This window comes from Balaenoptera ricei, chromosome 2 (genome assembly GCF_028023285.1).
Source record: "Balaenoptera ricei isolate mBalRic1 chromosome 2, mBalRic1.hap2, whole genome shotgun sequence".
NCBI lineage: Eukaryota > Metazoa > Chordata > Mammalia > Artiodactyla > Balaenopteridae > Balaenoptera > Balaenoptera ricei.
Window position 1 is genome coordinate 21,119,229 of NC_082640.1, and position 18,140 is coordinate 21,137,368.

General features: G+C 42.3%; 1 protein-coding gene and 1 long non-coding RNA gene across 7 annotated transcripts in view; one reads left to right on the forward strand and one right to left on the reverse strand.

The window, feature by feature from the left end:
• CELF2 (CUGBP Elav-like family member 2) overlaps positions 1-18,140 on the reverse strand; it is a 528,392-nt gene that overhangs the window by 53,243 nt on the left and 457,009 nt on the right. For all 6 annotated transcript variants that reach the window (XM_059912093.1, XM_059912095.1, XM_059912097.1 and 3 more), the window contains 3 exons: positions 13,304-13,383; positions 9,076-9,234; positions 4,797-4,860 (listed from right to left, as the gene is read on the reverse strand). In XM_059912093.1, the coding sequence (XP_059768076.1) occupies positions 4,797-4,860; positions 9,076-9,234; positions 13,304-13,383 (303 nt within the window). The remainder of the gene's footprint in view (positions 1-4,796; positions 4,861-9,075; positions 9,235-13,303; positions 13,384-18,140) is intronic.
• On the forward strand, positions 2,292-6,394 carry LOC132358577 (uncharacterized). The gene is made up of 3 exons (XR_009500486.1): positions 2,292-2,516; positions 4,731-4,880; positions 5,965-6,394. It is a non-coding gene; the product is annotated as an uncharacterized LOC132358577 (long non-coding RNA).

The following is an 18,140-nucleotide window of genomic DNA, read 5'->3' on the forward strand; positions in this document are numbered from 1 at the left end:
ACCCTTCTCCAAACGAAGAAATTATGTACCAAACAGATGCACATTATGCCTACTTGAAATTTAAGATTAAAAAAAAAATTATTTATAAGGAGAAGAGCATGAAAATTTAATTTAATGTTCACCTTAGGTAATTCTGTATCTTATTGTTTGGAGCAATTACCATAAATCTGCATTTCAATAAGCGAGAACAGATGTCAGTTGTTACAAGCGCTTGCCAATCAGGTTTGTTAAAAAGTGACAGATGGGTGGTAATGGAACATTCTCAGAAGGCCTGTTAGCACTTTCGCAGGAAGTGGGGGTTGCGGAGGGTGCTTGGCTGTGGGAAGAACTTAGGGTCTTCGTGGGTCCAGTTTGCACACCCCCCAAGTGTGTCCCTGACGTGAGGGTCTCAGCCTCCAATGCACAGTTTTTGCCGAAGTCTTCCCTCTTCTCCGCTCGTCACAGACATTCCAAGCCCGCCTTTGCTGGGAGGGGATCTCCAACAGGTATGGTAGTTGCTACGTTGTTGTTTCGGGAAAATATTTGCCCTCTACGATTTCACTGTGACTTTGGAAACTTAGGCCAGATATTCTGGAAGCGAATTACTACCAGCTTTCCTGAATATCGTAAGTCAAGGGAAGCAGTTTTCCCTTGTTTATCACAAGATCCTCTTCTTTGGCCATCGCTTCTTAATCTCTGTAATCTCTTACAAACAACCCCTCACCCTTGAAAAATATTTCCCCTAACAAAAAACAATCCCCTCTTAATAAATTTGGAATGTTGTCCAGACTGAAAGGAGGAGGTCTTCCTGTGGCTGACTCTGAAGTGCTGCTTTTTGAGCAGTTTTGCGGTTCTCCTGCATTGTTTGTTGATGGCTCAGAGTTGTTTGTTATTTGGCCTCTTCAACCGTTTGTGCAGACCAGTCACCGAGGCTCATGTTGACAGAACACACCTGGATTTGTGGAGACGCGGAGCGCTGTGTGACCATCTCGGGGGCCAAAGGGAGCTCGGGGTTTGGATCAGGCCAGTTTGTAATGTGGATCTGCCATTTATTAGCTTAGTGACTCTGGGCAAGTTTGTTAATTAACTTCTCTCTGCCTCAGTTGCCCCACCTGTAAAATGGGATGCTAATGGTCCCTATCTCATAAAGCTTTATGATATTTGGGAATTCTGTATCCTAATCCATATAATACCATTTCCTGGTCCTTGGGCTCACAGAACTTATTTGACCTTTTTGTACTTTGGTGTTCCCAACTGTTACGTAGTAACAAGTAGTAGTTTTGTCCTTGGCTGTGCTGTGAGGATAAACCCCATGATTATTTCAAGAAGCTCTGTGAAAAGCAAACTTGTGCAATACTACCCTTGTTTTTCTAACACGATGCTTTTTTGAGATGATAGTTGTTATAAAGAAGTGAAAAACCGGAAAGCCACTTTCCCCTTAATTCCTTCTTCTTCAGGAAAAATCCAGACTCTTGGCCTGAACACAGACCCCATGTTTCTGAGATTTCAGAAATTCATGGAACAAATACCACAGTTGAGTGAGAAATGGACACATTTTTATCAGAAGTTATGAGAGGGAAAGTAAAATCAATCGACTGAAGGATGCACATAAAAGCAGTCAGCTTATAAAAATTTTATCCTAATCTATTTTCTGCTTTTTAAATTTCAGATTTAGTAAAGGTTCCCTTTTATAAAATCGTAAAACACGTCTGAAGTTATTTTCAATTTGAAAGGAAAATGGTAAGTTTTTTTTTTTTGAAAAAAGAAGTATAGTTGATATCTTACTCAATTTTATTGATGTAAGTACTTAGGAACTTGTCTCCTAATTTTTTTTTTTTTCGTTTTTCTGTTTTTTTCCAGCTTTTATTTTCTTCTCAAACAGAAAATGTTTACTCATTCAAATGAGACATTTTAGACTCTAGGGAGACACCTCAATTTCCTGAAGGACAGACCATTCTGTTCTGAGAGCTGTTCACAACACGGTATCATTGTTTTCCAAAATGATGTTTCACTCTTTGGTGATGGTGCTCTCAGCTGCAGTACTCGAATTTTCCACGTGGCGTTTATTCCCCGGCCCTGGAGGACATGAACGCGGCATCTGAATTGCGGAGGTGCCCGCTCTCACTCTGCCACAATCTCACTCAAGTTACAAGCATCGTAAGCCCAGGGGTGCTTTGGGATGAACCACCTCTCGGGCTCCTTCATGTTGCTTCCACCGTGTATGTCAATACCACGCGCTGTGTAACACGTATGACGTTGTACCAACTCACTGATCCCAAATCTTTGACAACTCATTCATGAAGATACAGTCGTTAGGTTATGGAATGGTCTGTGGCTTAGACGTCGGGCTAAAGTCAAATTTCTTAATTAAAAAACCAGGTATTTCACTTAAGCTTCATTGGGACTGTATCCAACACATAAATTTGCACCTGCCGAATTATAAATTTACTTACTCGTCCACGCAAAAACAGTCACAAGTGCCACTGAGAGGAGTGAGGGCTGAGGCCACGCCTTCTTGGAGCATCAGTGATTCAGAGGTGAGGGGGGAGGGGAAGGAAGAGAGGGTTTTTAGGGGAACGCGGAAGAGGGCCCCCCCCTCAACACGTCGGTGCGCTGGGGAAACGTCCTCCAAGAAGGGGCCTCTATGATCCACCCACTTTCTGAGACTGGTTTAGGTGGCTGAAGGTGACAAAAGTTAAGCCGTACTCTTGGGAGAAGATGACAGAGCAGGGGGCCAAGAGCACTTGGTTGAAAAAAATACCCCAAACCACGATGCTTCCATCAGTTGGGATGATGAGATCTGATTTTCCACAGGAATGAAGGGTACTTGTTATAGAAATGGCCAAGCAGGCAGAACCCTGACATCCATGTCCTTGGTCCTCACTACTCAAGGTGACAGTGGAAAATGGGCCACTCGGCCCTCGCATGCACAGCCTGGGCAGCCTCGGTGCTGAATTTAATGCCGAAGGTTCGAGAAAGGGGTATTTTGGAAAGCCGAGCGCATTTACAGACCACCTTTAAATTAGCCATCTGCCCCAAGCACCTTCTAAGGTGATTCCCAGATACCCTCCGTTTTTAAACGAGCACACGGCATGCGGATGCTACCATCCTGACCTGACCTGGCGAGCCACGGGCGCCTGTGGCCTAATGAAGAGTGACAAGGTGCTCTGTCCACCCGAGAAGACATGCCTGGCAATAGCCTCAGGACCCAGTGACCCTCTTTGCATAATTCAACTGTGGGAACGGGAGAGCCTGAGGCTTCCTCTAAGGAAAGACTCTAATTCTGGATCTGGGTGGGTCCCTTTGATTAGAAGAAAAACAAATCTTGCATTGGTGGAAAATGCAACAAATCTCAGCATTTCTTTCAGAGCTTGCAATCTGGAAGGTTTTCTCTTTTTAAAACGTAGAAAACTCTCTGAATATTTTAGTTCTGTCTCTCCAATCCCCTTCACAGAACTAAAAATAAATCAACTGTTCAAGGCAATGCTCAGCTACAAGGCCAGCTTCCCCAAACGTACTCGTCAACATTCTGCTGAATGATTTCACTACTTATTATTTTAACACGTATTTTTTTTCCCCTAATAATCCTAAAGTGTTATTACAACAGAACAAGCTGGGGGTACCAGCAGATTTAAAGCCCCACGGGTAACTGAGCACTGTTTTTACTGTAGGCGAGTATGTCCCATCAGACAAGTTACCATTAACCCTGGAGGCCACCACGAAAGGCTGGGCTGACAACAACTGGACATACAGGAGCAGAAATCTACGTGTGCTCATTCCAAGTGTCTCCAGATCCATTCAAAGTGAAACAAGGAAAAAAAACCCCACAAGGATATGCATGTGGGCGGGGGGAAAAAAAAAAAGAGAAAAATGGAGTTTTCATAGTGACAGATTAGGAAATCAGGCTTTTATTCTGCACATCCTGGGTCCATTTCATTGACTCAGGGTGTCCTTGATGAAAACAAACTGTGCTCGATTCTAATACGCCAAAAATCTGTTCTCCTTGCCTGCGCTCCCCTATCTTTTCGGAATCAAGCAAGGAAGAAGCTTCCTCACTGCTCCTCGCGGCAGGTTCCTGGCACCTGTGTTCTGATTCATCGTGCGGGCTGCCTTCCCTGGCCCCGTGGTGTGGGTTAGGATATGAGCCTGGAAGGTGACACAGCAGGACTGACCTTTCACTAATCACTGCCCCTCAGTTACTACTGACACAGCTCATAATAAAAAGAAATCCTTCATGAGCCGGCTTTCAAATCCAGTCCCACTTTGATTTTGCTCAAGAACAAAGATTCTACTTTCCCATAAAAGATTCGGATGCACAATTCTGTCTACTGGGGTTCTAAAGTTAAAAAAAAAAAAAAAAAAAAGCACCCTGTTAATTGTCTGTGTTTATCAAGGGACTGCAAACGGTATCAGAGATAGGCCTGCAAGCCTGGCTTTCATTATGAAGGTCAAAACATTTTTATTGACTGCCTATTATTAAAATTTTAGCGGGATGTCAATCATGGTGGCTGCCCTGGATATAGGAATCTTGTTGGAAATCCCCCAGGAAGCAAACCCATTTTTTAAAAAAAATAAACACAACTCTGGAGGGTACTGTGCAGGAATTCTCAGCCCCCCAAATTTTCTCATTTTATAACTGTTGGAGATGCCAGAGTTAGAAGATCAACTTCTGAGCAGCTGACTCTAATTTTAACACCTAAGCCAGAAAGCAACTAGGACGGGTAGTTACTCTTTGTTCTTCTTTTCCCCAGCTTCTGAACCCATCCCAAATTCAGACAACAGCACAGTCAAAAGGCAAGGCTCGCTTCATGACTTACCAGCCATTTGCTGAATGCCACTGAATGCACCCAGGTTGCTGGAGGAGGTGGCCTGCTGCAGAAGCTGCAAAAGAAAAGAGAAAGGTACTGTCAAAATGAAGTGGAGCTTGGAAATGTACTGTCAAGGGAACTTCCCAAGTCCACTGAGGGCACGTCCAGTTCCCTTTACATTTACATAGTTGGTTGCTGCTGCCTGTTAATGGGCTGAAGGTTCCGAGAGTTGGGGCTATAAATCCATATTAATGTCTAATCTCTATTAAGAAACACAGACACTGGGGAAACTCAATAACGTAGCTGCCTTAAAACAATTCATCAATTTACTCTTTTTAACAACCAGGTGTTAAATCTATGGGAACCAACATGGCGTGACTAATGCTATCTCTCTGGAGCCTAGTAGTTCCCGTAACTCATCTCTGTCAATCGTGGTCCATCCCTAGGTCTCCTCTGCTTTCCTTCACAGCTCAGTGTCCTACAACCTTCATTAGAGAGGTATAGATTCACTGACTCTTGGGCTAACAGAGAGATCACTGTAATACCTACAGATGTAAGTGTATGTATCTGCAGCCATAGTCACTGTCATGACTTCATGACCAAGACAATGTCACCCCTTTTAAGATGGTCTTCGTTGGCAGAGAGCAACATACTACTTGTCAAAACTCAGAAGTATCTGGTGCTATGTATGTTCATGCTATGCATTATAAATATATCAGCATCTTTTAAAAAAGAAATGAAGACAGCTGTGAAAAGGTCTCTGTATTTTGTCCCTAGAGCTTCCAAAAATACATTTAATCCCCCATATAGAAACGGTGGGTACCACAAGGTAAAGGCATGTGGTTACTGTTCAAAAGAGCTCCTTTATTCGTCCACATCAATTGAATTATAGGTTAACTTAGACACTATACTAAGTGTTTGACTAGGCTTATTGATACTCTCCTTTTGGTTGATCAATACAGCTGCAGTTTGTACCTGGGGGCAAGTGTGGAGTTATCTCCTATACTCAAAAGTCCATGGATGCTAAAAGCATAGATTCACCAAATTTATTATTAAAAAACTGCTATGGTACTATGAGCTTAGGAGGAACCAGATGAATTCACTATTTAAAAAATAAGCTCTCAGAATTTGTTTGGAGTGCTGCAAAACCTAACGGAGAGCACTGCTACTCTTCCAGGTAATGGTAGGTCTCCTCAGCTTAAGAAGAAGGAAACTCTACAACTGGATGTGACTCAGAAATGGGCATCTAGCAATTGACTTAAAAGCACCAAGTAGAGTGGAATATCGGTGGCTGACTCAACTTAAGTCTTAGTTACAATGATTAATGTAATCCCTATGGGGATTAACATGAACAGCTGTGGGCCTTCCCTGGTGGCACAATGGTTAAGAATCCGCCTGCCAATGCAGGGGGCACAGGTTTGATCCCTGGTCTAGGAAGATCCCACATGCTGCGGAGCAACTAAGCCCGTGGCCACAACTACTGAGCCCACGTGCCACAACTGCTGAAGCCCATGTGCTGCAACTACTGAAACCCACGCACCTAGAGCCTGTGCTCCACAACGAGAAGCCACCGCAAATGAGAAGCCCGCGCACCGCAACGAAGAGTAGCCCCCGCTCGCTGCAACTAGAGAAAACCCGCACACAGCAACAAGGACCCAATGCAACCAAAAAAGAAATAAAATTTTAAAAAAAGACAAAAACAAACATGAACAGTTCCCAGACATATGTCTGCAACTTTCATTCATCCTTCTCGACTCAGGGTAGTATACTACCTAGATATTACACACAGACACACACATAACACACAGACAGACACACAGAATGAGGAAGAGGAAGAAGCTAGGAATTATCCGTTCTGACAGAGAGAAATCCCTTATCTTGGTTTGATTTCTGGGGTTTCCCATTCTCTTGTGGTTGCAAGCCCTTACTCTCTCCTATATTAGATATTTAAAAAAATTAAAGTTTAGTCAAGTTAAATTAGCTTTGGAGATACTTTGAGGAATTAATAATCTTTATAAGTGGCAATACCTGGAGTGTCATTAAACTACTTCTGTGGATTCTTCCCACTGACAACCACTCTTTGGTGAGCCACAGTCAGATCTACCCTCAACACAGAGGCAGGGGATGCCTTAAAGGCCAAGGGTCTTTTCAGAGAAATGGGCTTCCGATCGAAAGGGGTAGAGCAAACTTGGCAGAGAAAGAATGGAAGCCCTCGGTAGGGGAAAACATAGTTCAGAGCGTGTAAGAACATGTTCTTATAAATGAGGTGGGGATGAATTCTCTTTCAGGATTCAGAAATAATTTTCAGATGTGATCACAGAAACATGTGCCAGAGATTTCTGTGAGCCTTGGGGCATGGGAGATGGTCCAGAAGACCAGGGTTAGGCACATGTGTCTTGGTTTTCAGACATGGTGGAGCGGGAAGCTGGATTCTTAGAAACTACGAAAAGGTGAGCTTGACATCGATCTCTGATAGAAATTCTTGCACTTAAACCGATGATCTGTGAACAACTGAAAAACACACGTTTGTGAAAAACAAATGATTGTTCAGCTAGACTCATTTTTTTTTTTCTCATAGTTTCTAGACCGACAGACCAAGAAAAAGATATGGCAGAGCACATACAGATTTCAGCAAGACACGTGATGAAATCTCTCATCTCTTATCTCTTTGTGGATAAGATGGAGAAATGGCTAGAAGGTGACAGCAAACTTGGTCACTGCTTTTATTAATAACTCAGGGGAAGACAGGAGAGGCACACTTCTCCAGCAAGACATCCAGACATGTCTTGAGTAAAAATTACATGGCAGACACCAATAGGCACTGGGGTGGGGTGGATAAAAGAGGAATGTGAGTCACATCTGTCCTTGGAGAAGCAGCCCCGCCAGATGGAGGGAACCCATGGAGGGCTGAAACCCTGCTTGACCACCAGTGCCATGACCTTGGGGAAAGTTACATAACCTCTTTTTTTTTTTTTAATTTTTATTGGAGTATAGCTGATTTACAATTTGTGTTGGTTTCAGGTGTACGGCAAAGTGATTCAGTTATACATATACATATATCCACTCTTTTTTAGATATTTTCCCCATATAGGCCATTACAGAGTATCGAGTAGAGTTCCCTGTGCTATACAGTAGGTCCTTATTAGTGATCTGTTTTATATATAGTAGTGTGTATATGTCAATACCAATCTCCCACTTTATCCCCCCTCCCCCCACCCCTTTCTCCCTTAAGTCTCTCCCTTTCCTCACTTGCAGAAGCACGGTGATCTTACCTTTCAAGATCACAGGAAGGACTGTTTTACAGAACAGTATTGGTTCTGCTACAAAGTACGGAATGGGTCATACAATCCTGAGAGGGACAGTTCAAATGTCAGGACAGAATTAGGACGGACGGATGGACACACACACACACAGTCTAGAATAAAAGGTCCAAAGGCACACTATGAAATTATATTAATAAATGTGTAGTCCAGCATTTAGGTTCCAAAGCAGAAAAGTGGGGTAGAGTAGCATGCTTTAGCAGTAGTTCAAGTAAAAATAAATAAAACCTTAGAGGAGTACGAGCTGCCTTCCATTGCTCTCAAGCTACATTAAGATATTTTAAAGTCCACAATAGGGGGTCACTGCTCATGCTGTTTGGATCTTCCTGGGAGGAACTGTCTTACATTCTGATTATGGCATTTTAATAAAGACACTGGCAAAGTAAAACAGGCAGCACAACAGAAAAAAACAAGGAAGTGAAAGTTTAGAAACAATGAAATGTAAGGGATGGTTAAAGAATTGGGTCTATTTGGCCTGAAACAGGATCTGAGTTTTGGGTGTCAAATAGATAAAGAAACATTTGAATTTAGTTGACATCGCTCCACTGGGAGGACCCAGTGAAGGAAAGTTCCATCTGAGGTCCTGACGTGGAACGGACCGACCGGGGAGGTGGTGAGAGTGCCAACCATGGCTGCCTCAGCGCCGTTAAATCATCATCTATCACGCATGCCGCACCCCTGCCAACGCTGGAGTTTGTGCTGAAACACAGGTTAGACACTCAGCCCTGGGGGACCCTGTTCAGCCTCCATGCGGCTAGAATGAAGAGTCCTGTTCCCATGCTAATCAGCTTCACCTGGAAAAATATTCTTCATCGACGCTGACTTCAGGAATTTCCTGGCATTCATAATGTCCTGAAGATGAGCTTTGGGTGCACTTAGGGGCCAAGGAGCCTGTAAGAGCTCCACTGGGTGTGCTCCTCTCTCCTGGGGACCACATGCCCCCCACGCCGCCCCCCCCAAGAACTTACCGCCAGGTACTGCGGGGTGAGGCCGCCCAGACCCGTCAGGTTCCCCCAGGTGGCAGTGTTGAGCTGCTGCATCTGCTGCGCCAGCTGCTGCTGGAGGCGCCTTTGCTCCTTGTCCTTCTGAGTATCGGCGAACTTCACCACAATCGGTGAAGAGCAGCCCTGTGGTCAGACACAGCGGAAAGTGGAGAGGGGGTTACAGGCTGGTCCACTCCGCTCAGGACACTCAGCTCGGGGCCTAGCTTTCTGAACTATTCTGGAGCACAGGGGATGGTCTGGCCTCGTTTTTAAATGGTTTGATGGTCCTTCTTCTTCTCTGAATAGTACCACCAACAGAAAATTCCAGATCCTGTCACTGGTGTCTTTGGGGCTCTGGTGGTCGATGAAGCCATTTGTGCTCGTGCTCTGATTATTACACTGCCTCGCCTTCTCTCTTCATGGGTCTTCCTTCGACCATCCCAGGACCTCCTCAGAGACAAGAGACCTTATCATTGTTCTTTAATTAAGCTTCACGGTTCGCTTGTCTGAAAGATGGACTTGTCCTGGTGTGTCTGCCTGTTTCCACGTGTGAGCAGGGGACAAAGGAGGGGAACGAAATGCTGTAACGGGAATGAAAATGCCTGTCGTTCATGTCTTTTTTTCCCACTCTTTCCAATGTTCAGTTAAGCATTTTTGAACTTTGGAACTGTAGGAATCATACAGACCCAGTAATATAATCGGGAGAAGTGGGTTTCATTTTAGGAACATGGATGAAGGAAGGAGATTTTCAGGGGACACAGGCATGGACCAATGTCACTGTCCCCATGTTTTCAGAAGGGGTTCTCTTCCTTCTGTATCACATCTACTCTAGCTGTAATCCCAGGAGCTACCACAAATCAAAAAGAAAATATCAGGAGCATTTTGGACCAAGGAGATACATCTCAAATGGCAGGAGGAGATGTCTACTTAGCTTCTTTTCCTAATCAATCTCGCTGTTCTAGGAGCTTCTGTGTTCATTTCCTTTAAAAGGCAGGAGCAGAGGTAGTGAGTGAGAAATGGCCAAGGGTTATATAACAGGACCAATTCATGTCTGATACGGAGAAAATCATTAGGGAAAGTAAGGGCCTGACACCTCAGACAGGAGGACTTCCTTTCGAAAGCACCTTTTCAACATTCGCCACTTGGCAAATACTCAGCAGAAACCAACTCTCTTCCCTCTCTGTTTAGCTTGCTAAACATTCCATCACAATTAAAACTGTGAAATTTTGCTGAGATAAAAAGAAGTTAATTCTACCCAAGTGATTTAAAAAACCCCCACTTTTTATTGAAACTCAGCATGATAACAGACCTCTCTCTTCTCCTCCCAGAAATTTAATATTCCTATTTAAATGAGCTTTTCCCTTCCCTGTGGGTTATTTTTCTTTCTCCTAGAAAACAAAGTTGCATTTTTTTCTCATCACGTTGGGTAGCTACTGGGGATGGAACGATGCATACGTGAAGCTATCATGCCTGCTGTTACCCCCCAACATGTGAGAAAAGTGAGGTGACTGGTGTTGAACCTCCAGCGGACTGGTCTTCAGCTCTGGGAGTCACAGTCACGGCACAGATGTTAAGAGTCAGTAAATTGCATAAAAGCAATATTTCCACCATTTAAAAAATCTATACTTCATTGTTCTTCATCTGCTCCGTATTTCAGCGCTTTCATCACTTTAAAGACAGCAAAACCACTCTGAAGATGGAAATTACAGAGAGCAAGGGTTTTGCATGGAAAGGGTTGTTATTGTATCAAATTTGTCCCATAACAAATTATAGCATCTCCTCCTAACAGTTCATTTACGGTTGGCTTTTTTCTTCCTTAAATACCAAAAAATGATATAAAAGCAGAAAATCAGGCCAATGATTATAGTTCAAAAATGAGTTGTATAAACCATGAAAGGGGAAAACAGGGTGGGGAGAGATTGGAGGAAAGCGGGAAAATCAAGGTACCATATAAAGATTAATGATTTTTAAAATAACATGTTCTTTTAAACTTTAACAGTGACATCATTTTGAATTCACATCTCTTAGATCATACATCTTGGTGGAAGATGTAAGCCAGAGTCCTGAAAATAATGTAATTAATTCAAAAAAAGAAAACAAACTGCAGTGGTACAAGTATAATGAGACTGCATAATATATAATCTTCTGTTTAAATGTCAATATTTTTGAATTAAACAAGAAATTTAAGTGTCTGAGGGCTCCTCTGATTAAGCATGGAAGTCCAGATTTAAAAACAAGTGCATCAAATCTGTTTTCTGATAATAGCAGTATTAACAAAGGATCAAGGATTTCTGAAGAATAAATAAGCCCCATTCTCTACAGCAAATTCTTTTCACTCTGAGAGCCTGTTATTTTCTCGGTTCGGGTTCATACCCAGTTCTGCTGTATTTTCTCGTGCTCTCCTTCCGTAGGGACCCAGGAGAGCACAGACCTCCCACTCGGGCGGGGGGCCCTGGGTGAAGGAACTGGGGTGGCAATGTTTCCAACAGAGCTGAAAGAATTGAGGTTACAAAATCATCTAAGGTGAGACCAATTTAGGTACAAATCACTCAATTACAGGAAATAAAAATCTTTCAGAATGAAACACATATATATATGGAAGATAATAAATACAGGTCAAGACTTCCTTTTTCTTAACAGTACTTTCATTTCATCTCCAGATTGATAGGTAGCTGGAAACCAGGCTGATCCCCGATAATGGAGCCCCCCAAGGTAAGGGAAAGGGTAGCGGGAGGGGACAAAAACATGATCACGTGTGTAACTGCGTGTTGTTCAAGATTGGATTCCTAGACATTTCAAATCCTGCTAATTCTCTCTTATTGTGGCCGATTTTCACCTGAGCTTGCCTTCACGTAGGGGGGTGTGAGTGTCTTAAAAATGCATTGCACTGAAAGGAAAACACAGTGATTATATAAGATATGTTAGGAATATTAAAGTCAAAAGGAAGTTCGAAAAAGACAATAGGCTTTGCAATGCTGATATAAAAACTCAGAAAAGTACAGTAAACACTTAATGACAATGCCATGCACACTCTTTACCCCCCGCTTCCACCCACCCTTTGGCTCCCTAGAAAAAGGTTGCCCACAAAACAAGACCCATAAAGATCACTAAGCTCCCGGCATGCTTCGGGAGACGCAGCATTGCAAAAAACAAACAAATGAACAAAAAAAAAAAATTAAAACCCCCCAAAAGTGGAGGCAAAAAAGAAGCTCAAACGATCAATAAAGAACTTTTTGGCACATTAAATAAAACTGAAAACAATTTTATTTTTCAAAAGATGAAAAACGTAACTTCAGGTAACACTACAAAGCCACCTCCAGAAAAGATCACCCATACACAAGGATACAGTTTACATAATACAGCAGAACATGCACTCCCAAAGGATTCTATCAGACAATACAGAATAAGTAACAGCATATCACTCTTGGAATGTTTTTGTGCAAAATTCTGAAAGGCCATGACCCGAATCACAGACTCAAAGTACAGAGCCATTGTCTACATTTGTGGACCCACGCCAGCCTATTTCTCTTCCCCGAAAGCCACTATCTCTCATTAGGAGATCACATTTGAGCCTTTGAATTTCTTGGTTATCGTTCATTTTTTAGTAAGGGGGAAAATCTAATTTTTCGGGGGACTCTCATACATGAACATTTGCACTGGTTCAATGAGGTGGGAGAAGTCTTAACTTTCTCCAACATTCTTGACGCAAAAACAATTCTGTTTGTCTCGATTAAAGATAACTTGACCCCGCATTAAGAAGAAAATAAAAAAGAAATGAAAGAACCCTGTGATTTAGCACAGGGCCAGCTGCAATTTGGAAAGGGGTCTGTTAATGTTCTACCCATCCCACCCCTGGGGCTGGGGAACGTACTTGATCCTTGAGGTACAGAAGGATGCTCGGTTTAAATTGCATCATGAACTTTACACGGCAGGACCTGGGCCACTGCAATAAAAGGCTCAAAAAGGAATATAAAGCAAGTGGAAGGTTTTACTAAGTGCATTTTCAGTCATCAGGGGAGAAATTCAGAGGGAGAGAGAGAGAGAGGGAGAAGGAGAGAGATTAAGGAAGAAGGAATATGAATGAATGAAGAGAGAGAGATGGTGAAAGTTTACATCTGTGATTGTCATGTGAACAATCCACACAGGAGAGAATTGCTTTCCATTCCCCACCATTTGCACAAAGAAAACAAAGAAAGGGCAGATGATACAGTACCTCCATGGTCTGAGACTGATGCATGGCTTTGATTGCATTCTGTGCCATTGCCCTTGTAGAAAATGTGACAAACGCACAGCCTGTGGGAAACAAGGGGACAGGGAGCAGGAAAGACAAAAAACAACAAGACAAAAGGTTTGGACGCTTGTTAAACCAACACAGTCTACGAGAACTGCCACAGGACGACACTGTTCTCAGTAGTACATGAAATCAACAACTTCTCTCTGTGGTTTTTACCTCGTGTTGCTTTTTAACTTACAGTGCTGACTTGCTAATCTGACCACAGCAGAAAGATTTACTGATGGATTAGTTTATTTATTTTTTAAATGGAGTCCAGGGGAAGGAGGCTGGGTACTTCCTTTTTTTAAGCCATGGTTGGGGGGGGGGGTTGAAATGAGCAAGACCTAGTTTGCATTTTCTAAAATAAAAAGTTGCGATTTTACATTTTCTCCTTGTCTGACTGTCTTGACTTAGGGCATCTACCCATTCCGGCTCTCTGTATTTCAAACATGAGGCTTGATTTTTAAGCAGCAAATAGTAAAATCCTCACACCCAGGGCAAATTAGCAACTAGATTCCAACAGCTCGAAATGTCAGCAAATAAATATACCTCATCTCTTCTGGGTAGTTAAAAAAAATAGATGTATGTATAAATATACACTCATGCTATTCAAATGCAAACAAATATACCCAAATCCTGTACAGACTACTTGGTAACTGTTAATGATGAACAAAAACAAATGCTCTGTTAACTCTGGGAATATTCAACCGTGTATATGAAGTAAAATTTAAACATTTGCATTGGATTTCTTATTTGTATCAAACCTTCAAGACTTTAAGCTGTGACTTGTGGATTCTTATCAGAGATTCCACCTCAAGTGTAACATACACAAGACAATGTATATTTCTCTGAATGTCTCCCCTGAGACCCACAGAACTCTCCATGGCTATTTTGTTTCCCCAGCTGTAAAATAACTGGAATCTACAGTGCTTGTTCCTGCTTCCTGCCGCAGTGCTCGCTACCATGCAGGTCACCGTTCCAGCTACATGGCTCACTGCCCTTTCCACTAAGAAAAACACTGCCTTCTGAAATTTACATTTTATTCATCATGCACCCTTGGGCTTCTCAGAGAAAAAGACTGTGAAATTAATGCAGATTCAGGCTGATTTTATAATAATACCACCGCACACTAAAAGCTTAGCTAAAGCAACGCTGACTATTTCACTTATGATCTCTAATGACTTTAAAAGTGCATTGATTTTCAGCTTCTTTAGCCTTGCACAGTTTGAACTTAGGTATCAGAGAATAATTTAGTGTTCCACTCAATTGCCTGAAAACATTATTATTATTACTACTTAAAAGATTTCCAAATGAAGCAGATCTAAACACTGAGGGGCTGAAGCTTGTCATCTCAGAGTGAGTGCACAAAAGTGGAATTCTGGCACCAATCACGTGAGATGGTTGCCTCTGTGGCCGGGAAGCCAAACAGAACATTCTACATCCAAACAACCAGCGGATGGCTTGGTGTATGGGAGTCACTGTGGGAGCCATTAAATACATTTTCTTTGTTTGCTCTGCATGGGTACCTGGTGAGATTATCAAGTCAATACTGTATTAGCACCTTTCAGTCAAACAGCAGTAAGAGAAAGCAATGCCTGCCCACTACCCCCAAAGCACACCAACAACCAGTCATGAAAATAAGTCAATGCATTTTTTTTTTTGCATCATGCTGTAATTTTTAATACACAAAAACTCTCTGTACATGGGAGGTTCATCTCATTCACCTCCGCTAAGTTGTCCTCACTGAAGCCCAACGTCTAGCTCACTAAGAATGCCAAGCTATTTCCTATGGTTTTTCTGATGTTACAGCAGCTGGTGAAGCTGACTGTTTCAACATGCTGCCTGTACCTACAGTGGCTGTGGCTTTTGTCATCAATAGAAGCAGCTGCACAGCCTTCTCTAAGGCATCTAGATGATGTGTGTGAGACAGTGTGAGACCTACAACAGGACCTCTGCTGGCTCCGTACTGAAATAGACTCAGCTCTAAAATGACAGAGTCCCAAATTTACCCTCTGTTTCAAAGTAGTATCTCATGAAGATTGTGATGATCACTGGTACTATTAACAGAGGAAATAACGCTAAGAGATTTTTCTTTTTCATTTTATTTTAAAAATTAAAAAAAAAAAAAATTTGGTGCTGCGTGGCTTGCGGGATCTTAGTTCCCAGACCAGGGATCAAACCTGTGCCCTTGGCAGTGAAAGTGCAGAATCCTAACCACTGGACCGCCGGGGAAGTCCCTTCATTTCCTGTCTGGAGGCTATAGTAGAGGCACAAGCAAATCATCTAATGGAGGCATATTTGAGGCCACAGGAAGCCCAGACTAACTCTACTTTTAAGAGTCAAGAAGCCTGTTTCATTCACTTTGCTTGCTCTTATTATCTGGGAGCATGTGCCAAACCAACAGCTTCTAAACGGAGGTTAAGAATGCATGAAAAAATGTAAAATGTCAACAAAAATCAATAAGGCAGAGCTTATGCATTTACCACAATTTCAGAGCAGGCAGAGCTTTTGTAAGTAACTTCGGGAGAAAGATCGAGCAATTAACAGGTCTCAAAAGAAAAGTCTGAGCAAGAGAACAATGAAATGATCTCTCTATAAACTGGAACCATTGCCCCTTCCTCTATGAAACCTGCAATTAAAAGGTTGACTGATGCTTTTAATTATACAATCCTCATCCCATCCAAAAAATGATCTGACAAATCTGATGACTCCTTTAACTTTTTTATTCTACCGGCAGTGGTGCAGTAAGAGAGAACTTGCCTCCTAGGGACTCTGTCAAGTTCCCTACTGGGTGCTGTGTTCAATTACTTAAGGGAGAAAATTACTGTCATTTATGAAGTGGGAGCACATGCTGAAAGATTCACTCTCTCTGCCGCTCTGGATGAAGCTAAGCAACTTCAGAACCAAATGTTCCACGGGTTGGTAGCCAGTTAACCTTCGTAACATCTCTAAAACAGGAGGTCCTGGCTATATTTTCATTTTCTTTTCAGCACCACTGAAAACACTGGCTTCGGGGTGGGCCCTCAAATCTGCGCTTTTCACTAACGTAGGGTCGCACAAGCTCCTACAGTCAAAATGGGCTGCTGGCCTCTTCTACAAACCAACCAGATGACTTCCCGCTGGACAGAAATGACTTAGGTCAGTTGTCCTCTTCTCTCTCTAAAGATGAGCTTCTGGGTACAGCAGAGTCTACAGGGTCTTGACGGACAACTGCTCCGATCTTATAGGGTTAGCCCTCAACTGTTCTAGACTGTTGCACGTGCTGGTGACCGACCAAAATGCTGGAGAACTTAGATTGGGAGAAAAAAAATATAGGTACCAAGACAATAAAGCTATTTTTTGGGGGTGGGGTAAGATAGCCCATATATTACTGTCTCAAAGCTTCCAAATACATAACAGCAAAAAAAAAAAAAAAAAAAAAAAAGGTAAAACTTCCCTCTGTAAATGTGTCCAACCTGTAATTTAGCTTGCCACTATTTATTGTCTCCACTTTCAGAGTGTCAGAGATTGCTCATAGAAATGAAAGGAGCTGAATTCCTTCTATTTCGGTGAGGTTGTCTTCTTGCTGCTAAAATAGATAAATGATTGACTGGGGAAAGGTTTCTCAAAGTCATTTCCTCCTACAGACAGGATCTAAGGAAAGCACAGAGCCCTGTCACAGAGCAGATTTTGGAACCCAGCTATTACACTTGTCATTTCAGTTGAAAGGATATCTTAACTCAGGTGTTCTACCTTTTCTCTAGGCTACATGAGAATTTTGAGAGAACTAGATGAATTCTTGCTCTGCATCAAAAAGAAGGGGAGAGAGGGAGAGAGAGAGAGAGAGAAAGTAATGAAAAAAGTAGAGGCACTTTTAAAAGCACATACAATGATGCCAGGGTCTCTTGCTTTTCTGCTTCTTCTTTGAAAGAGGAGCAACAGCTGCTATATTTCAACTGAAGGAAGCATAATTTAAAATAACTTGTGTGGCTGAGAAGATTTCAGCCTATGGAAAACTTGTTTATAAATTCCTCTTCAGCTGTAGAAAGATCTTAATGCAGCCAATTTTCCCTCTCAGTATCTTTTGAGCAATGGCAGGGTTTAAACATATGCTATGAGTATAACATTGGAGCATCAAAAATAATACTCTAATGTGCAATTCCCAACGCTGGGTTAGTTTATTTAAAATTGGCATGGAGAGATCTTTCATTCATGGCACCTGAGGCTGAGTGCAGACTAGGACTTAATAGTTGGCAAAAATCTCATCCTTGAGATGAGGTTGGAAGACTGTACCCAGAGCAGCATGACAAGATGCATTTAATAACCCAGGGGGCATCTGATAAAGGTTTCCACATATCTGAACATTTGGGTACCACGTGGGCAAGACTAAAATGTCACGATCAAAACTGAGTCCTCTCCATGTACGTTTTAAAAGTCAAAAGCCCTCTCCCAATATCCCGATCAGATATAACGAAAACAAATGAGGATTTAATGGCTAAATCCAGTCTGTGGTCGCTAACATCCCTGAAGATACCGCCAATTCATTTGTCAAAGGTTTTGGCAGGAGAATGCTGGAACACCATAAACACAGCTGGAATATTCTTAAACCAGCAGAAAGTTACCTTAAATGGCAGTGAAGATTTGACTGCAGTTTATGGGAAAGAAAAATGAAATCAACCCCTTCATTGTCTCTGAGTTACAGATATTCAGTTGCTATGGTGCAGCAAACCTGGCAGATTGTACCCAAATAGTCCAATCTGACTGTGGGACTGTGGGTAAATGAGAACATGTGTATTTT